General features: G+C 36.1%; 1 protein-coding gene across 6 annotated transcripts in view; it reads left to right on the forward strand.

The window, feature by feature from the left end:
- Positions 1 to 410: 410 nt before the first annotated feature.
- The window catches only part of LOC110024290 (splicing factor U2af large subunit B-like), a 48,564-nt gene continuing 24,769 nt past the window's right edge, over positions 411 to 24,205 (forward strand). Inside the window, exons 1-7 of one of the 6 annotated variants that reach the window (XM_020724188.1) lie at positions 411 to 698; positions 3,051 to 3,158; positions 5,821 to 5,928; positions 19,073 to 19,469; positions 19,572 to 19,748; positions 19,822 to 19,872; positions 19,946 to 20,011. In XM_020724188.1, coding sequence (XP_020579847.1) covers positions 19,713 to 19,748; positions 19,822 to 19,872; positions 19,946 to 20,011 — 153 coding nt within the window. In that variant the 5' untranslated portion in view covers positions 411 to 698; positions 3,051 to 3,158; positions 5,821 to 5,928; positions 19,073 to 19,469; positions 19,572 to 19,712. Of the gene's footprint in view, positions 699 to 3,050; positions 3,159 to 5,820; positions 5,929 to 19,072; positions 19,749 to 19,821; positions 19,873 to 19,945; positions 20,012 to 24,205 lie in introns of those variants that run through there. The other 5 variants (XM_020724197.1, XM_020724172.1, XM_020724179.1 and 2 more) reach the window with 5 other exon arrangements.

A 24,205-nucleotide genomic window follows, 5' to 3' on the forward strand; every position in this document is an offset into this window, starting at 1 on the left:
TGTTTGCTGTATGAAGCTTTTAGGTTTTATGGCTGCCTTTTATGGATTATATGTGGAATAGCTTCTTCCTCTTGTTGCTTGTGCTTATCTTTTTTTTTTTTTTCCTTGTGTTGTTTCTGCATGATCTGCTAGCTCTGTTCTCATCCGAGGCACTTGATTGAAGAGTCCGTTCCTTTATCTGGTTCCCGTTCTTCATTAGTCTCCTTCATAGTAGTCTGCACGAAGTTACCTGCCTCGCTTTTATTCTTCTCTTTTACTTTCTTTGAATGTCTTGTTCTTTTTTGTTCATGATGCTTGTTCTAATGCATGTGATAAATTTGAGAAGCGCTGCTTGCCCATTTTCTATATACTTTTTATTTATTAATCCGGAACACAATTTACAGGAGCACGAGCAATTGTCCGCTGGAAAGAGGCAGAGTTAAGGAGGATGGCAGAGAAAGCAATAGAGATGAGGAATGTGATTGGTATATAGGGAGGGGGAGGGAAAGTGACCGTCATCATGGAGACCATAAGGATAGAAGTGACAGAAAGGAACGTGAACGGGATAGAGTTGATGATCATGATCGTCACCTAAGCAGGTCTAGATCTGAAGATCATGATCGTGATCTCCATAGCCGTCACCATAGGCAAGGTTACGATAATTATGAAAGACATCATGGCCGTGATGCTGTTGATCATCGCAGCCGAGATTATGATAGGTAAGAGTATTTTATATTGCTTGTTTTACACTTTTGTTTTCCCCCATTTTATGGTGGACACAAAAAAATTTTCATTCACCAAGTGAATGTGCTTTAAATTTATAATTTTAAAAACTATAAAAACCTTCAAAATCTTTTTTTATTTGATCCAGAATGTGAAGATCTTCCAAAATTCAAACTAGTGATAGACTACAACAATTCAAACTGGATATTATTTTAATAAGGAAACTTTTTAGAATTCATTCGAGCAGTAAAATATGTCCTCCTAATCAATCAATACATTATAAAATACCAAGTTATCATTGAATGATTGATTCTTTTTAACCACATTGTAAGTATAAAGAAAGTATCATATATCATTCTCATCATCATTCTCTCTATATCGTCATTTGAGAGACTTCAGATATTTGATAATATTTATCGAGCCGTATAAAAATGCTACCATTATTTCTTTGTATAGACATATATACATTGGCCAATAATCCTGTCGCCCTAAGCTTTTATGAGGAATGTAGGCTTATTAACTAACTGCTTGATCTCGTAGAAATTTCACTTAGTAGCATAAATACATTTCCTTTCGTTACTACAAAGAATGAATGAATATTTTATACAAAACATTGCCACTGAAACACCTGAAAGTTTAATGTTCTCTTCATTCTTTTTTCACATTTTTTTTTCATTGTTTTCTCTTTATAGTCCACAGTCATTATGGCACTAATGTATGCCAGGTAAGCTATCAACATGTAAGAAAATCTGCCATTCAAAAAAAAAAAAAAGGAAAAAACGAACTGCTTCTTTGCAAAGCATGGGCCGGCTTATCTTTTCTTTTATTTTATGAATACATTTTTCAGTCAATTCACATGTTTCCAAAGAAGTATTGAAATGGAAATGAAGCCAGTTGATATCTCCATATACCTAGAGTTATTAGGGAAATGGCTCATTCTCTTTAAATTCTCTAGTCATAATTTTCTTACACTATAGAGTACTCCATATGAGCTGATAGATGTATTCATTTGAAAACTATATGCTTATTAGTTAGTATTTCAGTATTATTCAAGTAGTAATTAGCTTCACGAACACTAAAAGCACAATAAATGAGCATGCAAATTTATTTGAAGTCTTATCATATTTGTTTGGAGTATGCAAGTCCATTTGAAGGCTTATGGTATTTGATTCTTATCGTTGACTTAATCCTTAATGGCGATTACTTCCTTTTTTGATTTCAGGAAAGGGATATATTTTTATTTTTGATGATAAAATTTTAAATTTATATTTATAGGACATCCTGCCCTGTGAATTTAGTTTTATAAAGGAGATTGGAATCCTTACAAACATGTCTGCAGGCGGATTAATCTCTCAACCATGCAGAATTGCTCTCGTTTTTTTTTGTGATATTCTTTTATTCTTTTGTTTTTGGTCTGATTATGTCTTAGTTTTCTCGAGTACATTTGCATTAAGTTATTGAGCCAATAAACACGCTTTTTTATGCTATTTCTTATCTTTTAAATTTTTATAACATATAGCTATATGAAGTTGAGATGACTTATAAAAAAAAGAAGGGTTGGGGGTTTCAAATACTGACAAGTTATAATTTATTGTCTATTATTTAAAGAAACTACCCCCATTAATAAAAGAATTAGGCCCCTCATGTGAAGTTGCCTATCAAAAATGAGCCTTGTAATTGTTCACATTTGCTTCTAAATTTGCACCTATCTTTCAATTTGATAATATGGGCAACATGGTGAGTGTTGGAAACAAAAACTTGATTACGTGACAAGTTATCTTCTATTGTCCATTATTTAAAGCAACTACCCATTAATGAAAGTGTGACACGCTCTTCATATGATGTTACCTTTGAAGAATGAGTCTTATAATGACTTATTATTGCCTCTAAAGCGGCACTCATATTTGATATTGGTAATTCTTGCAAAAAAAAAAAGAAAAAAAAAATTTAATGAGGGTATCCGTGGGACTATTGCATCTATCTAATTTCTCTTTCTTTATATATAATAATAATAATAATAACAACAAGAAAAACATTAATAATGGTAATATTAAAAACTATCCTTACTGCAATTTTTTTTAATAGCTACTAGTAACTATATTTTTTTGGTTGGTCTCCTTGCTCTATCATTTCTCTAGCTACTTTTTTGATTAGCCTGCTTGTGCACATGTTTTTTGTGGTAACATTACATTGCTAGAAGCCTTTTTTTTATCATTAGAGATAGTGATGCCGCATCGTCACTTCTAGGTGCCATTTCTTGCAATATTTTAACTTATTATTTTTTTCAATTCAAATATACCGAATGAGAATTTGTCTTATTTCCTTACGTTTATTTGTTCATGAACTAGGGGTTATGATAGAGAGAGTGAATGGCGTCACAGCCATGGATCCCGATCTAGGTCTAGTGACAGATCCAGGCATAGATCAAGGTCTCGGTCTCGTTCCAGGTTAAAGAGGTAAAAACTTGCAGGCATAAAAATTGATCTGTTATGTTTTATAATTTTTTTTATGCAGGTTATTTAATTGTTTTAAATTTTCTTGTTGGTTATAGGAATATCATGCTTTATTGTATAATTTTTTTTTAAACTAAAACCCATTATGTTGAACGCTTTATGTAAATTTATTAATGTCTGTCTATAAATTTGCCAGATTAATCATTTGGCATTCCAAATATTATTGAAACCATAATTATGTGTGTATGGAAAGTTTTAAATCTAATGATTGGGTAACCTAATTAGAGTAGATCTAATTACAAGATCTTTCATATATTAGAAGTATACCTAATCTGTAGAGACAGGAGCTTATATAAATATGTATCATATACTTTGAATAGTGGAATTAGAAGAAAGAAAGTTTTCCCTTTATAATATGGTTTGAGGAGTTGATGATTTCGAGATGCAGTAATTATAAAAGTTGGCTTGATTTTACTATTATACTTGGACTGTTAAGGTTGATAGTTTTATTTTTTTAATATTTAGGCTAATTTAATGCTTATTTCCAGCAACCATTTATATCAGTGTTTCCTTAATTTCTGCATGTGGTTTCCAATTCTTCTTTTCTTTATTTTCAGATCTCTATACATTCCGTTAAAGATTAACGTATTGTCTGTTTATTTATTGTTCTCATGCCCTGTTCTCGTGGATGGATTTGTGTTTCATGCAGTGTGGATTTGAATCTATCAGTTATTTTGAATTTTGATTTATTGAATGATGATGCATCCTTTTATGCTTGTTTTAACTATATTGGATCTCTGTTGTTTGCTTTATCCCATGCTGAAACTTTATAGTTCATGAAAAGAAGGCACTTCTTTATATATTTTAGTCTTTTTGATTGGCACTAGTGTACATTCTCGTGCTTTTATTGTCATCATCATTGTTAGCTTTACCTCAACTATCTGGTGCCGCTGTCATGCATTTTCAATTTTCTTTTGTTTCGGTTGAATGCCATCTAAGGTGTTAAATCCTCATCTTCACAAACTCTTTTGTAAAATTTGGAGGACAGATGATAGTTTTTCTTTATTTTCTAGTTTGTAATGCACAAAATTTGGGGAAAGAGATTTATGCCAATCAACCAAACTTGGGCATTATAAATGCATTGTATTTAAATCACACGGCATTTGGAATGCATATGCATCTCAATTCTTAAATACTTGCAGCCAACTGTCCTTTTGAAAAAACGGACTGCAAGTTACCTAAAATATTATTTTATGTCAGAGGGAATGACAATGCTTTTGGGAACCCCAAAAATGTAGGCAGAGCATGGCTTTCTGTTCCCCCTGACAAGTTGGTACAATTTGGAGATGATGAAATAAAATTTTTCTCTCTACTGTATTTACCGTATATAACATTTCAAATTAAGAATAAAAGATGATGGTGGGTCGCGGAACTGGGAATAGGTCTGTGAAAAGAATTAAAACTCAAATATAACATAATTTTGAAGTTCAATGTTGTCAATTAAGAGAAGAATTGAGCGATGTTGAAGTTGGAGCTTAAATATGTTGTAAAAATCAAGACATTTACAAAGGATTAAATCTGGAGTTCTATGAGAGGTTTGGAGATTGTAAGTGCTTGCATGGATAATGGCGGGCCTCACTAAGGAAGGCTAGAGCCACATACTAGGGAAATGTGAATTGATTTTGTGACATTCAATTTTGGCGAATTGAGTGGTCGGTAATGTTTGATGATTGATTTCGATTTAGAAGGCTTGAATGGTCCTACTTTTAACTTGTCAAAGTTTCGAGTTTCAATTTGAATAGTATTATGGAACAAGAAATTTTTAGTTCTTATTTCAAGCATTTTTCTTTGTTTATTTGGAAGTCCTGTTGTGCAAGCTGCGGAGCATATCTGGCCGTAGTCATGGAAAATGAAATTTAAGTTTCAATGGTTACTGGCTTCACTTTGATATATGTTTTGCGACTTGCTGATGCCATTCCTACATGGAATTGCATGTTTAAACCATTCAAGTAAGAAAAGCTTTGAAACAACTTGATAAATGTCAAAATATTAGAAAAATTTGCATCCTTCTTATAATCAATAATAAGTTGATTTTTTTGGAGTTTTGATAGATGCTGCATAATTCTTATGTATTTACATATTTAATATCTAAACTTTGATATTTACATATATAATATTTTAGTGTTATAATCACATTAAAATACATGCATGTGCATGAAAACATGTATTTCACTTTATAAAAGTTATTATTGGTAGCATTTTGATGTGTTGTTTATGATTTGAGTGTTATATCGGTGATTATTAAAGTTTTTTGTGCTAAATATGTAAATATATAACTCTTGTGTGGTATGTTTATAATTCCCCTAGTATTTTTTTGTAATTTTATCAGTATTCAATGTTTTGGAGCCTTTTTGTCTCTGTAACTGCATTTTTTTTAGTTGGCTGTTGGGCACATATGTTCTCTGCGGTAGCATTACATCTTAAGAAATCATTGTTATTGTTAGAGAGAATCACCATGAACATAACATTTGATGAGGTTCACATGGTGATTCATCACTTCCTAGGTAGCATTTCCTAGGCCCATTCTTGTTTATGATTTTTTTCCATGTTAAATCTGCTTGTTCATAAGTTGTGTTATTTCCTTGCCTGTATTTTTTCATGCTAGGGATTATGATAGAGAGGGTGAAGGGCGTCACAAACATAGATCCCAATCTCGATCAAGGGACGGATACAGGCACAAGTCAAGGTCTCGGTCTCGTTCAGGATCAAAGAGGTAAAGACTGTTCTGCATGAAAAAGATTTTTCTTTTAATTTTGTCACATGCTTACTGTATGTTTTTTTAACATAGTTAATCATTTATTTATTTTTTTCTTTGCTTCAAATGTTTTCAATGTCTTATTTGTTCTAGAAATACCAAGCTTTTATCTATTATTTTTCTCTTAAGATCCTGTGATTTGGATACTGAATTTTATCATTGTCTGTTTAGAATTGCATCAGATTAGTGATTTGGAACTCCAAAATGTGACTGAATCATCGTTACATAACTTGAGGACTTGATAATTATGCGATAGTGAATATCAGTGTTTGCTTGATGTCTACTTTATACTTGGACGATTTGTGATTTTTGTTGTCTTATTTTTAAAAATATTTATACTAATTTAAGATTTGTTTTCGGGAACCATCTACTTCATTTGGTATTCATCTTTTAGCATGTGATTTCTAACCCATCTTTTCTTTATTTCAGGATCAGCATATTGTGTGTTTTTTTGTTCTCATGCCATTTTCTTGTGCATGGATTTATGTTCACATAACAACATGGATCAGAGTTATGATATTCTGCTTGCTGCATGCATACTCTTATGCTTGTTTTTATCTATTGGATTTGTGTTGTTCTCCCTAACAAAACAGTAGGGTTTCTATCTTGAACTTTTATAGCTCATGGAATGAAGGTTTTTTGCTTTTATCTTTCAGCTTTCTTGATTGACATTATTGTACATATGTGCTTTCATGGTTATCATCATCGTTAGCTTTATCCCAATTATTTATGTTTGACATTTTATATTCTCATTTTCCTTCTATTTCTATTTAATATTGTCCCAAGGTGTTTAAATCTAATATTTGCATGTTTTTTTTCTAAAATTTAGAGGAAATTCAAGAGTCTTCTTTTTATTCCTTTGCTCGGAACACAATTTTGAAGAGATTTACAGCTTGAGGACCTAAATGCTAGGTGCTATTCCAAAAACAACTTCTAAGGGACATTTAGCGGGTTTCAAACATATTTATTTCAATCAAATTTGACACTTGGAAATTTTACATCCCATTTTCTTTATTAGTCACCCTAATTAAGCTTCTCAATAGGTTAAATAATCTTTTATTCATCTCTTCTATTTGCCCGTTAGTTTGTTTATAGAAAATTGGATAAAATTTCATATTACCAAATAAGTTTCATTAAGATCTAAATGTTTGGTCAAGAAAAAAAAAAAAAAACTAGGGAGACTTGAAGCTAGCCATCGGTAATTTGTTCCAGCTAAAACCTTGTTGGTCTTTGGGTGACGTTCAGACCTTGGCACTGAAGATGAAGATGAAGAGACAACAGAAGCAAAGTACCCACCCATCATCATTTTGATAACCACCCGCAGTTGGAGACATCAGTCAGAGCACACCTAAGACAGTTGAGACGTGTGGTTAGGATGATGATAAAACTACCCAGAGTGAGAAGAAACCTGAGAAGAGCATCACCCCCAATACAATTTCAGCTAGGAAATGCATCAAATGCCATGCTTTTGTGCACATTGCTTCCAGTTGCTCGACAAGTGAGTTGCCCTTCACTGACTAGGGTGCAGCGGAGGAAGTTTGCAATGAAGAGGCAGCTGAAGAAAAGGGTGAGGAGTAGTGTCCTCCACCAAATAAGGGCAAGCTGCTTGTGGTTCGTCGGGACCTACAGATTGAGGCTATGAGGGATCAGTAGTGGCTTCTCCACAACATCTTCTACAAACTGTATGCAATCTCATCATTGATAGAGGAAGCAACAAGAATGTGGCCTCTACATAGAAGGTGAACAAGTTGAGCCTTACGACTCAGAGACTCCCACCCATACTCTCTGATGTGGCTGAGGAAGAAAAATAGAGTTTGTATTGCAGAAGGTGTCTCGTGAAGTTTTCGATGATTGAGAACCAGCTTTAGGACTAAATTTTGTGCTACGTGATGCCCATGAATGTCTGCAACCTTTTGTTGTGGAGATCGTTGTAACTTGATTATCTGACTCAACTTGACAAGTATAGGAACACTTGCTCATTCACTAAGATGGAAAGTACTTTGTTCTTATAACTATGTTACAGGTGCTATTGTAAGCAGAGAAATGCCGACGAGATCGATTTTCATGATGATAGAGTATGGCTGGACGTAGGAGCTGATTTCAGACGGGGCAGTCACTACGGTGAGCATTTTAGGACGTCATGATCAATACTTTAACACCATGGCCGACACCGTTAGAGGGGGTGCAGTCCATTCTCACATCAAATAGGGATGGGCCAACCCGGGGCTACCTTTGGACGACTCTGCAAGGCACAGTTGGCATGAAGTCCCAATTTGTTTCAATAATGTACTCTCATTCAATTGGGCCGATATGAATGACTGCTCGCAAGTGATGGCAACTCTGGTGTTTTGGGGGACAATGCTGTTGGCAATGGGATCTAGGCGCTTTCAGGGCCGTAGATGTAGATCCTTCAAACCTGGGAGGTTACAACAATTGCGTCACTTTCAACATGTAGACAAAGTTTCAATGAATGAGGTCGAAGCTCTCCCAAATTCGAGATACTGACGTGGGGCTCGCGAGGCTCTTCGTTGCCTGAACCGACGTGGGATAGTTGAACCCCTTCAACTGGAAGGGAAACAAGGTTGGCCAACCTTAGTGAAGTGGGACTTATATGTTGTGTTTCAGGTTTTAGGCCATTTTTGCTGTGTTTTTGCTCAGAACATCCGTCGATGTCCCATGTTTAGGGCTATATCTGAGGACGAGTGGTTGTCCAACCGTATTTCGCTCTGAGGTGGTGATTATCCTTGATGTTTCCTATATCCACATCCTACCCTATTGTTGCCACCTTCCCCTCTCCGCTCTGCAAGCGACCAACCACTACATCTCCATACCATCCCAGCTCACCCCACGACCGCCTGCTTGATTGTCTTCAACTTGTTGCAACTCTTCAAACTTCTATCCCTTTGTTTTGTTGATCTCCCTTCTCAGACTCTCTTCTAACTTGCCCGCCAGTCTTCCTACAACCAACCTCCCTTCCCGACCATAACCCGGCCGTCAGTCACTCGCTAGTTGCTGACATCTTACCTACCACCTTCCGGCCACCTTTTTTGGCGGAAGGGAATGCCACTACGTTAATTCCTCCTCTAACCGCAACACCACCGCCCTCACCCTAAGCCCTAGTTTGGGTTGTGTTGTATCTTTGGTAATTTTCTATTTCCTTGTTTCTTGTAATTACTATTTGATTTTTCAGTAATAAAATTTTTGTTTCTCGTTTTGGTGGGTTAACTCTGGTATCATCAATTCTTTGGATGCAAGTGGAACGAGAAAAACAGAATTTTGAAAGAGTAAGGAAAAAACATACTTTTCTGTTTGACGAGGTTTCTTAAGGAAGAGTACCAGTAGTTTGGAATTGTGCCAGGAGGAAACCGAAATGTGGAGCTTTGGGTTCATGAACTCCAATGATGGAGTTTCTCCATAGTTGAATTTTCGTATGTTCTATAAATATTTAATCTTCTTCGTCTTTTAATCATTTAGTTAAATCTGAAATGTTAATTTAAAATAATAGTAATCTTACAAAATTATTGAATATATATATATATATATATATTTGAATATTGCATTTTGCATTAATTAAACGCAAAAGTTACGAAAGGATGTAGAAACTTATGCCCCCTGGGCATTTACAAAATAAAACCTATCATGTTGTATAATGTTGTGAAGAATACGTGAATTTTTACTCGAGTAAACTAAAAAGTATCCTGTAAGGCATGTTGGGCACAAAATTGAGCGACATGGTTACAGGTCCTAGTTATATGGTGAAACAAAACTTGTATAAACATAGTAATAAAGGCTAAGTCAGTACTGAATTCAGGCTGAATCCTCCATGTACGTTTATCCATGCACTGGTTAAGGAAGCTAATAACATCATACTTATCTCCCTCCATAATAATTCCCCTCATTTCAAGCATCAAAGGTTATAACTGTGAAGAGGGCTTTTGTGCCATTTATTAAAGGAATTTTTGCCTTCTTGGAACCCGGCGAGGAGCCATAACTTTGTGATGCGGGATCGTCTCCCACATATGAGCGGAACATGGGAGCAAGCCGCATGTTCTCCCACAGTCACGTGAATATAGAATCGAACAGTCATATATGTGGAGAGAAATGAAAGGATCATTCAGATTTATGGAAAGGGCTTTTGTGCCAATCAATAGAGAGAAATTTTGCAGGCTTGGAAGCCAGGCAAAGCCATAACTTTGTGATGCAGGAGCGTCTCCTGCGTATGAGCGGGAGTGAGTCGTTTGCCTTCCGCAGTCGTGCAAAGATCAAATTGAGCAGGAGTTTTTTGTTTCCTTTCCAATTTTAGCAATTTTTTTTTTCCTTTCCTTTCATTCGTTTATAGTCCTTTCCTGTATATGTCGTGTATTAGAATTTATAGTGTTGTTTTTTTTTCCTATTTAACCAGGACAGCCGCCCACGTTTTCCAGGCTGTATCTGGAGGCAAGTGGTGCTCTCGCTTTATTTCGTTCGTGGTGGTAATTATCCTCGATCTTTTTCACTCCTTCCCTCCGGCATTAGCATCACTGTATTCGGTGCAATCACCTGGAAAACAACCATCTCACTGTTTTCTTGCAGTCGTCTACCGGCTAACACCTGGAAAACAACCATCTCACCACAGGCTTCTAACCCTCAACCATTCTGTTGTGGAGTGCGAGTATAAGGACAAAACTATTTGAGTGAGAAAAAACCTGTGAAGTATAGTACACTCGCTACAATCACAGCCAAAAAATGCTTAGATGCCATGGATTTGGGCACATCACCTCCAACAACTTGATAAACCGAGTAGGGTGTAGTTGAGGAGGTTAGTGACGAAGAGGCAGCTGAAAAACAGGTTGAGTTGTATTGTCTTCCATCGGATAAGGGCGAGATGCTCGTGGTTTGATGAGTCCTATTGATTGAGGATACGATTTGCCATATTTTAACCCATTGCACTATGAACGGAAATGTATACAATCTCATCATCGATGGAAGGAACAACAAGAATTTGGCGTCTATGCAGATAGTGGAGAAGTTGAGCTTCATGATTTAAAGACATTCTCAGTCGTATTCTCTAACATGGTTGAAGAAGAACATGATTAGCATTGACATGTTTCTAGTGGAGTTTTCGATTGGAAGTCAGATGTAGGATCAGGTGTGGTGCGATGTGGTGCTCATGGATGCTTACCAAGTTTTATTGTGGAGACCTTAGAAATTCGACTGTAGCACTCAACATGCTGGGTTCAAGAATACCTACTCCACTAAGGATGGTAAGCATATCGTACTTCTGCCATCTGTGGAGTTCGAGATCGCAGATGCTCTTGCTAGCATAGAAGCGTTGGTGGGAATTAGTTTTGGTGATGATAGAAGATGATAGAACTGAGCGCCGATTCTAGACATGGGACAATCAAGACAGAGAGTACTTTAGGACTTATGATCGATACCATATTTCCATGACCACCACCGTTCGGGGAGATTCATGCTACCCTCTCATTAGATCAGGTTGAGCCAACCGTAGGTTACCTGGAAGGATTCAACAAAAAAATATGGGACAAAAAAAATATGGGACACAAAGTCGTAGTTCAGTTCAATATTGTACCTACTGAGAGTTGGATCGATATGGATATATGTGCACAAGTGGAGAAAACTCCTCCAGTTTTTTGGGGGTCATGACAATCATCAGGGGGATTCAGGAGGTTTGAGGGCCATTGTTGACGAACAACCTTTAACCTCGGAAGGTTGCAACAACTCTATCATCAATAATGGGCAGACAAAAGCTTCGACGAATGAGGTTTAAGCTCTCCAACCCCGTGAGACTGATGCGGCAACCTCTCCCACAGACGCGTGAAGATCAAAACGAGTTTTTTTTTTTTGTTTTATTTTCAATTTTAGCAAGTTACCTACTTTTCTTTCATTTTTTTTTAGTTATTTTCTACATATGTCGTGTACTAGGGTCTATAGAGTTTTTTCGTGATTCTGTCAGGCAAGCCGCCGACATTAAAATTTTTCCTTCTAGGACTCTACCCAACGATGAGTGGTGATCATGTTCTATCTCGTCCACGGTGGTGATTATCCTCGATCTTTCCACTTCCTTGCAAGCTTCCCTCCGCCACCGACATCACTGTATTCGCTGCAACCAATCGAAAAACCCCCTCATTATTTTACTGCAATCGTGTTCGCTACAACCACCCGGTAAACAACCCCCTCATTGTTTTATTGCAATCGCCTACCACTTAACTCCCTCCCACATTACAACCACCCTCATTGCCACCTTCCAACACCCAACCAATCTCTCTCCTGCAATATATTCTCTGTCTCGTCTGCCGAAATCCCTTCTTCCACATCCTAGCTGTTGTCCCAACCCTCGAACCAGTGCCCTACCACTTAATCATTGTCCAATCACCCACCCCCAAACAACAACTGCTACTGTTTGAATTGCCATTCCTTGCCGCCCTGCTGTTCCAGCTGCCCATAATCGCTGACGCCCTTCTTCCATCGCCGAGAAACCCCTTCCTTACCTTGTCGCCATATCTCCAAGCTCCTAATTTGTCATCCCCATCACCTCGGCTCCGCTCTAATACGAGTTTGCATGTTGCATGTGTTGTATTTTCCCCTTTCAATTGTCCGAGATGGTAACCACCAATTTGCTTTTTCTATTGTGGTTTGAGTTAACTCCAATATCACTTTATTTTTTTCCCTTTAATATGCTTTTTAATTAATCTAGTGATTTATTCTTGTGATATGGTTATTATAAACATGAATCTGAATGTCAAAATTATTTATTGATTTCCTTAACTTAATTATGGTGGACACTTTGATTCATTATTTTTGAAGAAAATAGCTAGGAACGCTAGAAAATAGTTGAAGACATGTTTATTGGAGAGTGCTGAACAAGTCACGTATTAATCATGGATCTAATCTTAACTAATTTAACCAATAGCAGATTGATTTTTGATGGTTAAAATTTTTATTTATTATTCTTCTCACTATTAACTTCAAGAGGACAAGCAAAAATATATTAGTCAAAACATTTATATTCATCCCAAAGCAAAAGTTGGATTTGCTTTAATTCTTCCAAATTAACCTGAAATGAAGAGCAAATTTAACTGCAAGGGAGAAGCTTGTGAATGAGATCAATTAAAAAGGAAGAGTAGAGTATAATCACAAATTTGCAAAAGATCATCAGTAGGGCTGTCAAGAAATGGTCGTTGTTGGCGAACAGCTCGTGTTCGGCTCGTTAAGTAGCTCGTGTTCGACTCGTTCGTTAAGCAAACGAGCTGAACATGAACAAATTTTTAAAGCTCGAATTATAAACGAGCCGTACATGCATATTCTCGTTTTAGTTCGAAATAAAAACTTTCTATAATTTTTTTATATAATAATATATTACATATATTATTTATATAATAATATATTATATTTATTTATATCTAAGTTTAAATCATAACATCTCATGTGTTAATGCGGTTAATTATTTATTTGTATATATTTGGTCCAGGTTCGAATCCCACACTTTACATTTATTTTTTTAATTTAATTTAACAATCCAATTTCGGGCCGAACACGAGTCGAACACGAACATAAATATTTAAATCGAGCCGAACAAGAACACACTGTTCACGAACCAATTTCGAACACGAGCCGATTTCAAACACGAACTATTTCGAACGAGTCGAACACAGGCCAAGCTTGAGCTCGCTCAAGCTCGACTCGTTTACAACCCTAATCATCAGCTTAGCGTATGTATGAGATCAATTTAAAAGTAAATAGGAAGAAACATGGCACAATTGCACGTTCAATTAATTCAGTTGTTCAACTTTGAAATATAACAACAGCTGAGAAATAATATTTTTTGTGCTGGTAATCAACAAATAAACACTACATTAAGGAATCACGGCACTGCACGAGCAGAATTTTAGAGCATTGAATGCAGTTGAGATCATTGCATGCACCCTGATTCTAAGGCTGCTAAGCCTCGTTGGTAATGCAATTTGTGGAAAAGCCTGGTCCGGGATCTGGGGTGGTGCCATCCTCGAGAGGGAATAGATCGGAGAGCAGCGAGGCAATATTGATGGTGAGCTGGTGTGCGATGCCTGTGAAGTAAGGACTTTGCTGGAGTACAGGTAGGCATGATGTCGGTCGTTTTAAAAAAAATTAAAAATTGTCGGCCGCCGGAATGGATATCCTGACGCCCGATTTTAAAAAAATGTTTAATTTAATATATATATTTTAGAAAAAGTAATATTTTAATTTTTAAAAATGCAAGACTGAATCGATCTCATATCTGCAATAGTTTAAATGATCGAGCACAACCGTAAGTAATATATTTACCTTGAAGGATAAACACAACTTGCTGGTGGTGATTAATTAAATAAACTAAAAAAATTATAACATCCGTTTTAGTCTACGAACTTTTATGTTGACCGACAAGGAACCCCTATCTAATATTAAGAATTAAATAAGATTTATATTATCTGTGCTCTTAAAGCTCTATATAGAGGCAAATCCCTATAGTTAATTACCTCTCAAATGATTGAGTCATTTAAAAGAAATCTCGATGATGATCGGAGGTTTCTATCTTCATGAATTCAAAGTTTGGGGTTTTCAATGTTGGATATAGAAAATTCAAGTGGGGAAATGGACCAAATAGAAACATTTATTTTTGGAATCAAAGGAAAGAAAAATAGGGGATGTCACAGATCTTGATGAAGAACCTCGGTAACTTCCCAAACTATCCTATTGTTTGGCTTCAATTTTGAGAAGATGTTTTTTTTATGTTTTATCCTACCAATTTTATTATTTAAGACTTATATTTGTGTGACACGGTCATACAAATAGCCTGAAAGATATGAGAGTTTATGTCGTATCGGATGACAACCTCGGAACCTAAAACGAATTAGAGCTTAAATTGCACAACATGACTGTGCAAAGACCTAAAAGATAAAGTGAGGATTTATGTCGCGTTAGGTAGACTACCTCGAAGTCGTATGACTTGTTATTTAATTCTAAGAAAAAATATGCTGTTGTAGATCGTCATCCTCCATCTGCTGCATCCTCCATCTGCTGTTCCATCTGCTGTTTCTCCGTCGTGCTGCCCACGAAGACTTGTTTCAAGCTCCAAACTATAGCGACTCCAAGTTTAGTTTCTGTTTTGTATTTGCAAGTATAATTATTGTTGGGTCTCAAGGGCACGATGTACCTCCTAACATATGTCCAGTAGTTCTCTACCCAAGGAGTTTAACAAGTGCATTAAAGTAAATAATGCAATAAGAAGAACAACAAATTGCAACAAATTGCAGGAAACTTAAACCAAATTGCAGGAAACTTAAACAAATTGCTAGAAAATCCGGTATAAGAAAATCATAATAAAAAAACACGAATGAGTAAAACAAAACAAGATGTCATATATAAAAAACCAGGAGTATGTGACTAAATGTGACATTAGGAATGTCCTCAATTTCCAGGAGAATTTGAGTGTAAGGCTCAAACTCAAATTTCGGAGCATTGAGTTTCACTGTAGGTTAAGTCATGACAGAAATTTCACTACTTGATTTAATTAAAAGGAAGTTATGAACCACATTTTGATGTATCTTCGTGCCTAGTGTTTTAACTAACTTATGAATTGAGGTCAAACGCCTAGTTTCATCATTCATTTGAAAATTAGGTAGATGAACTCACTTAGGGTGTGTTTATAAAATTTAGGAAGCCTACACTTTAACTTGAGCTTGAAGTGATTTAAGGTGTTTTACCATCAATAAAGTGTTTTTTAACTAATCATCAAATATATTTTAAGTTTTTTCCAAATAATTAAATAAAAAATTTCTATTTTTGACTTAATCATTATAATAAAAACAAATCAACGGAGAAGGAAGCTGGCTCACTTTTAAAAAGAAATCCACAAAACAAAGGGGCAAAACCGCAAGTAAATCGGCTTAAAAACGTATAAATTCTTTCAAAACAATGACCAAATCAGTCCCAAAAGGTGCGTATAAGCCTAAAAAATCAGCATTTAAAGTGCTCAAATTGATGTATGAAAGCTTCCATAAATTAGCACTTAAAGTGCCCAAACCGATGTATAAAAGCGCCAAAACTATACTAAAACGGGTACACCACTCTCTTCAAAATAGAGCCAAACTGCAGCCCAAAACCTCGCCAAAATAGAGCCAAATCATAGCCTCAATAACCGCCCCAAAAACCTCCCAAAGCAATGTGTAATTCCAAACGTTTTAGGCATGAAGATGCATCTACATTAAATATATCCCACCTCTCAATTCTCATGAATTTACACATAGAGCACATAAATTCAAACTTTACATACCTGCCACACAATTCATATTGATTTACGTATCTAACACCCAAAACTCACATTTTGCATACATGCCACCTTAATATATAATTTGCAAAATTTAAAAGACTTGGATGACATAAATGTAAAAAAAGTAAAATTTAGGTGTTAGATATGTAAAGGTACAAAAATTTGGGTGGTATGCATGTAAATACGAGGGAATTAGGTGCTGCTGATAGAAGGAAAACATGTGAAGTGCAAGCTTTTATATTGAAAAGTTTTCCCATTGAACTTTGCCATCAACCAAATCTCCATCAATACATTATGTCCACTTTATCAGTGTTTATCAATCGATAGACTAGGAAACAAGAAGAATCACTGCAGTCCTTAAGGTTTAAAATTTACTTCAGCATATTCACAAAGGAAGCCACTAAATTAACCTGTTACAAAGAGCATAATCCATATAATTCCAACCGATAATTAGGATTAGATCAGTTCGTATGCAGAAGATATGGTTATTAGGGACTGGCTTTGTCTCGTCATACTAAAATCTGTAAACTACCAGGAGTGATCTAGCAAGGAAAGCAAGACTCCAAGCAGCAAATATATGAAACTAAGATATCATTTTTTATTCAAATGTTATACACTTAAACATCCAGAAATTAAATGGTGCTATATATAAATCTCTTACCAACCAATTTTATTGAGACTAAACTGTAATGAAACTCGGTTAATCGGATCAATCAAACTTTCAAACCAAGCACCATAAAAAAAAAAAAAAAAAAAAAAAAAAAAAAAAAAAAAAAAAAAAAAAAAAAAAAAAAAAAAAGCCCAAACAGTTTTAACTAAAGTTGAAACAAATCCTCAAACAACTTTCCATGCAGCAGCTAGATATCCTCAAATGGGAACCAACTATTTAATAGGCAGTTTATGAACGTATGGATGAGAAGAATGCAACCATGAAATCAGAGAGCAGACATAGGGTAAATAAAATAAAACAATTACCTCCAAATTCTCAATAGTAGCCTCCCCTCCCTCACGTAATTTATGTTAGCAAAGTAAAACCGAAAATGAAAGAAGAGAAGGGAGAGGGCCTACCTTACTCGGCTGACCTAAAAGAAATAACAGGGGGAACAAGCTACGGAGCTCGAAGAGCGAGCAAACACCAAGCCAGGGAATTTCTGCAGCACCTCCCCTCTTCTGTTTTTTCTTTTTTTTTTGCCAACCCAAAACCCTTCCTCAAGTGGGGTTTTTATAGCAAAGGGGAACGAGAAGGAGTTACCTTCATTCACCTGGACGGTGAGCCGAGCCAAGAAAAGCGACGAGAGTCGCGTGGGGTGAAGACGACGATAGAGGCAGAGCTTTTAGGTAGAGGAGGGAGCAGGTGGAAGCAGAGCGGCACAGATGGAAACTTTTGTCAGAGATTGGAGCACGGGAGAGGGACCGCGGGCCGATCTCTCGCTAGGAAGAGGGAGTTCGGTCGGCTCGGCTAGGTTTCGCGAACGTGAATGGAGACAATATGCTTGGCCGGGCTCGCGTGCGGGAAAGAGATGAGGCGAGAGGCGTGAGCGAGGGTTAGGGATTTTAAAATAAGGATTTTTTTTATTTAAAAAAATGACAAATTTCGTGCAATTTATTCATGTGCAGCTCCTTAGCAAAATAAGTGTTTTTTCTAGCTAAAATCGACGTTCCAGACGCGATGACGCATTCCGTTTCGTCATCTGGGGTCATTCAAATAACCTCGTCAACGATCGGGTCGAAAACGCGTCAAATTCGATTCTCGTCTAAATTCTGGTCCGCGATCGATTTTTTTTAAAAAAATTATTTAAGTTTTCGGAAAATAACGGTGCAAATGATGTGATGATGTGAATTGTAGTGATCAAACGTACCGACTCTCTGAATTGCGAAGTTTGTGCACGTGAAGTTGGAAATTATGCATAAAACAATCATAGGGCTTCTTGGAAATTATGCATATAAGGACTCCGTTTGGGTTTCCTCATGTTAGTTTCAACCTCCTTAGTGCTAGAGGCTGATACCACACATGCGAAACTCCAAAAGGGTAAAGAGGTAGGTTGAATTTCTAAAATGAGGCGGGTTCCATTTCTAAGACTCTAAGATAGTCAAAGGGAGAACCCTAAGGCTAGACCCTAAATCGTAAGAGGAAAACTAGACCTCACTAAAAATGAGGTCAACACATGATTAGCAATTTATAATTTATAAAAAAAGAAAACATGTATTAAACTTATTTAAGTGGGCTGGGCTAGTGGGGCATGGGCCCCAGTGCGCCCACTGTAGCTACGCCTTTGCTTGGAAGTATGAATAGAGGGAATAAAGGAATAAGGAAACTTGATTCAGAATGTAATCCGTAATTTGGGCTCAGTCCAGATTTTTCTCTAGTCATGACTCTTGGCTTGAGTCCATGTGCTGGATTAGGATGCAAGTTTTCTAATAAAACTCTCTAATTCATATGGTGAACCAGTCAAATAGGATATATTTTTGGCTGAAAATTTTCCTGCTACTTTGATTCTGTAGTATAACATGAATCTGTAATTTGCTTCCAGATGATGCGTACTCCTCTGGTGGAATTCAACATTACCTTGTTGCAGAGTATGTCGATATCGTTCGAATTAGTTGTATATAGGTGCATATTTGACTGTATGCAACTTGTGTTAATGTTTTTATGCTGAAAATGGAATGTGCACCTTGTGTGAAAGCATGTTTTCGTATTATTTTTTGTTGGTTTTTGTTTATGTTCTACCCTCTTTTCTTATTTGTGTGTGCATATTTTCATGCATTAATGTTGTTCTGTCCCTTTGAAACATTTTTTATGCTCTTTTGGTGCAGTAAACGAACCAGTGGGTTCGACATGCCACCGCCGATCATGATGCCCAATGTTTCTGTTCCAGGTACGTACTAAATTTTTGTCTTCTATTTTCATTTTGAGCTTTTCTGGTAATTGCTGCAGAATTGTGTGATGATGCATGCTTTTATCGGGTAAGCTGTCACTCTATGCATTATCTAGTTGTGGATGCCTCACGTAACCTTCTTTTTCATTTTTGTTCAACAACTTGACTCTGAAGCTGAAGGGGTTTTTTTTTTTTTGGTTGTTATTGCTTTGTTGTTTTTTGTTTGTTCTTTGTATAATGTTGTTTTGATAAGGCAATTCCCTACTGCCAATGGCTGCGAGCTGACTACTGTAGCTTTAATGTACAAGGAGGAATGAGCACCTATTTGATGTCTTGTTCGTCTTCAAACCAGGAGTGTTTCTTTTTTGGTAGTCTTGCAAATATTTTATTATGAAATTGGAAGTGATATGTTGCTTTTTTTTGTGATAATGTCATAGGGAGCTCAGGGCGTATCTCTCATCCATGAGGAAAAGATGATGCCGTGCAAAATTTCTGCTAATATTGTAAACAGTGTGTTTTTTGTAGCCTAATTTTGTTTTACAGGCCAGGTACCTGGGACAACTGCTGCTGTTCCTGGAATGCTTCCCAATATGTTTCTTTTGGGAGCAGGACAGGTGTATGCCTATCATTTATTGTCGATTTTATGTTGGTTAATATTGCAATGACTTTCTTTTTATTATTGATTAGGTTCAGTTCCCAACTATTCCATTGATGCCTGTGCAAGCTATGACACAACAGGTTTGATTCTCAATTCTTTATTATTCCATGTCAATTATAAAAAATGCGGTGTCTAAAACAACCATATTGTTAGTATCAGGCTACTCGGCATGCTCGTCGTGTTTACGTTGGTGGTCTTTCTGCTACTGCTAATGAGCAGGTTTGAAAATTGCCAAGATTTATTTTCTGCTTTGTTTTCTCTGTTTATGAAATTTATTATTTTGTATTTCCCTATTATGTTTACTGGCATATCATCAGCGGGAACCGGAATACATTCTTATAAGAATTACTTATAGATTTTTGTTTATGCATTTATATTACTGCTTTGTTAAAGCATATTGTCGAAAAATAAATTCTCCAAGTGTTTTTGTTGGTGCAAGATTCCTATTACCATTCTCGTGCTCTTATTTGTGCGAACTTTATCCTATTTTATTTGGTATTTTGTTGTTTACCATGATTATGGTATTTACTATTTCACATTAGTGTTTATGAAAGTTTTCGTTTCAAGCTATTTTTTTCTTATTTGTTGTTTCACAGTTAGTGGTAAAATGGCCATTTGTGGTTAAGACTTTGCATTTCAAGGTAAAATGTGCATGAATTTATATTTACTTCTAGAAATAGCAGTTTTTCAGTTATAAAAAGAATGATGGTTGATTTTCGAGCAACTAAATGGCATTTCTTTCATTTTTTGTTTATCTTTACCTTTATAAGTCCGACTCTCTTTGCCCTAAAATCCTGAATTCTAGCAATTGATAACTGCGGGTCATTATTTCTTTCTACTCTCTCATTGCCACATGTCTTCTTTTTTCTGAGGCATTCATTTTAATAATTTGTTTGTGCCCGTCTTCTTTTTACTTTTTTGATTCCTTCTCTACTGTATCTTTATCTACCTTGCAAGTAAAGACATCTAAGCTTCATGATCTATACTTATATTGTTCACTTGTCATCAAACAATGTCATAGTCAAGTTTCTAACATCGAAGGTGTTCTCTGAGTAAAAGTACAACGTTTTGTTCTTTTTTGGAGATTTCATTGAACCATGACAGATTTACATCACATTTTTTTCTTGTCCTTGACCTTTTTGTCAACCTTTTCTTGTGCCTTCTCTTTTCACATATGTTTTAGCGTCAAAATGATCTCTAGCATATGAACAATGGACAATGACATTAGATATAGATATGATTACATGCTGTTGACCTCATTTTTGTGAGGTCTACTCTTCTCCTCCTTAGAGCCTAGGATCTAGTTCTAGGAGTTCTTATTGATCGTCTTAGAAAATTAGAATTGATACCCATGCTTTTAGAAAATCCTAACCAATTTTTATTTTCCTTTGATGCATAGTATTTTTGGCACAAGACCATCGTCTTATGAACGAGCAGTTATAGGTTATTTTGCGAAGACTCAAGGGAAAAGTTCCTAATAGGACTTCAAGCCTTAAGAAAATATCGTCACGACTTTTTTTTGTCACATACACACACTAAATACACAAAGTTCACAAAATTGCACTAAATCGGATTTCAATTAAGCCTAAAGGACGGGTGAAAATGCGAACTTCTCCGGATGACCTCCGACGACAAAATGGACCGCGCCAGCGCGTCCGAGACACCAATTTTGGTAGGAAAGGACACCCATATTGTCATATTTTCGACATTAGAAAATTGGCACGCAAATCGATGAATTCGTCGAAGCGACCTCTGATGGCAAAATGAACTGCGCCGGAGCGTCCGGAATGTCGAAATTACCTAAAAGGGGTGTCCAATTTGCAATTATTTCACACGAATTAAGATGTGTAAATTAACTCTTTTATGCATGGGTGAAACACAAATTAAAATTTTATTTTTTCAAAATCTTAAATATTTTCTTAAATCATATTTAATCTAACCTTATTTAGGTTTTCACTGGCTTGCATAAACCCGATTAAAACACTCCATACTCTCGATTGAAGCCTGGCTCGTCGCTCGTGCCCTAGCTCCCGCGACCGCTCCTCCTCGTGCCCTAGCTCTCGCATCTCCTCTGCCATTCGCGCATGAGAAGACTCGCCTCCTCACACGCGGCATTCCATTGTCGGTTCGCAGCCTCTTTGATCTCCGCTTGACCGAGCGAGTCTCCAATCAAGGGTTTCCACCTGGCCGACGCTTCTCTTCCTTGAGGCCGAGCGTTCTCCTCATTTATGGTGTCATTGCTTCATTGTCTTGCCGTAGGTAGGCTTGGGGGGCGAACGATTTGTTTAAAAGACCCTATTTTAGTTCATTTAATGAGATCGGATTTACCTTCTTGTTGGATTAAATGTTGGCTGAAGATATACCTATATTAAACGAAGTTTTGACTTTGATTCTTTTGGGGTTTTCTGCCTTCGTTTTTGAGCTGAATCAATTGAGCTGGTTTGAAGTTTTCTGCCTTCGTTTTTTGAGCTGAATTAACTGGCTCGGTTCGGGATTTTCTACCATTGCTTTAAAGCTGGTTTATTTGGGGCTGGTTTGGTGGCATTTTATCTCCCTTTTTGGCTTTACTTGTGAGCTTTTTTGGGTTTGTTTGGAGATGGTTTGGTGACTTGTGAAATAAAAAAAGTTTATATAATTTCATTTTGAAGAAAGTATGGGATTGATATAAATTTAATTCAATAGGGGTTTGGAAATGCGCAAAATTGACATTTGGAAAGGATATCGTCCTCGGGATTGATCCGATCATTTTCCTTTTAACGAATTTAAATATTGGAAAGAGAAAATGTGAGAAAATTAAAATTGAAATTTGAATTTTTTGGATGATAGAATCTAAAGAGGAGATAGAGTAACGAACAATCCACCTTTTCTTTTATATAAGGAAAAATGAATTGCAAATTGGAAGACTAGTTGGAATCGGAAGAAATGAGAATTTAGATAACGATTGAGAGATTAGTGGACTTGCACTTAGATCCCTTAAGCTTTGAATCAATTTAAAATTCAATTCCTTTAACTAGGATTGAAGCTCAACTCACAACTCTTTTGCCAAAACTATGAGTTTACCCCTAGGTTTTAGGAGCCTGATAGCGAGCTAAACTGGATCTATAGATGTTTGAGGGTTAGTGGAAAGACACTTAATTGAGATTAGACACTTTAGGACACTTCAAGTTTAAACTAAAGTGCAGACATCCTAGATCTTAGAAGCACAACTTAAGAGATAGTTTATCATCTTAATTTTCAAATGACCCTAAGAAATCCAAATATCTAATCTCAGTTTAGGAGATAAGTAGGACACTAGGCACGAGGGTGCACTAGATTGTGACTCGTGACTGATTTAATTAAATTAAATAATGAAATTCTTACCTTAATTTGACCAAAACTGAAACCCAATACTCCGGGATTTGAGTTTGTGTTACACTCAAATCCTCCTGGCAATTGGGGACATCCCAATATAACATAAAAATTTTCTATTCTTGGTCTTTTATATGTGATATTGTGTTTCATTTATTTGTTTATCTTTTTCCTACAATTTACCTGTTTCTGTTAAGTCCTTTTTTCAGGTCATACTTTCCTCTTTTGTAGAGCGCATACTAGTTAAACTTAAAGGAGTTATGAACCTACCAGGTGTACAAATTTAATTTATATTACAACATTTTATTTTAAAGCATGTTATACTGCTTCCCCAACATGTTATATTACTCTTTATAGCACGTTATGCTCTTCTTTCAGCATGTTATATTGTCTTTTCTCTTTACTGTACAGTACATTGTTACTTTTCTTTCACATTGCATGTTTAGTTACTTTGATATACTATGCCTTAGTTTAGGATAACCTAGTGGTTAGGAGCATTTTCAAAACTAAAACTAAACCAGGAGATGCTACTACAAAGAGTTTGGAGCGAACAACATGGGCAGCGCGACGAGGAACAAATTCCAGGTGGATCTGCAACAGCAAAACATCTTCTCATCACATAAACATTTTCACAACACTATACACTTTCCTTAGTTTAAATAACAACCCATAGGATCACTCTTTAATCACTCTTTAGGCTTTCTAGGCTTTCTGTACAACTCTGTTGTATAATTATAAGTCCTAACGTTTTAGGATTCCGAGGTTACCGTACGGTACAGTTTAAATCCTCCTGTCTTTTAGACTATTTTCACAGTCCGATATTGTGAAAACATAAGTCCTAAATTCTAAATAATTTGCAGGATTGAAATATCAAATAAACATCATTTCAAAGACATAAAGCCAAACAATATGATAGTTGCGAGATCTCCGGGGTTTCTCCTGGATCTGTGATATCTCCTACTTTTCTTTCTTCTCCTACTTTTCTTTAATTGTTCCTATTTTGAGTCATTCCCATTTGATTTTCCCCATGTCCAGTCGTGAAAACTTAAACTTTGAAATCTTGAA

This window comes from Phalaenopsis equestris, unplaced genomic scaffold, assembly GCF_001263595.1.
Source record: "Phalaenopsis equestris unplaced genomic scaffold, ASM126359v1 Scaffold000002, whole genome shotgun sequence".
Classification (NCBI taxonomy): domain Eukaryota; kingdom Viridiplantae; phylum Streptophyta; class Magnoliopsida; order Asparagales; family Orchidaceae; genus Phalaenopsis; species Phalaenopsis equestris.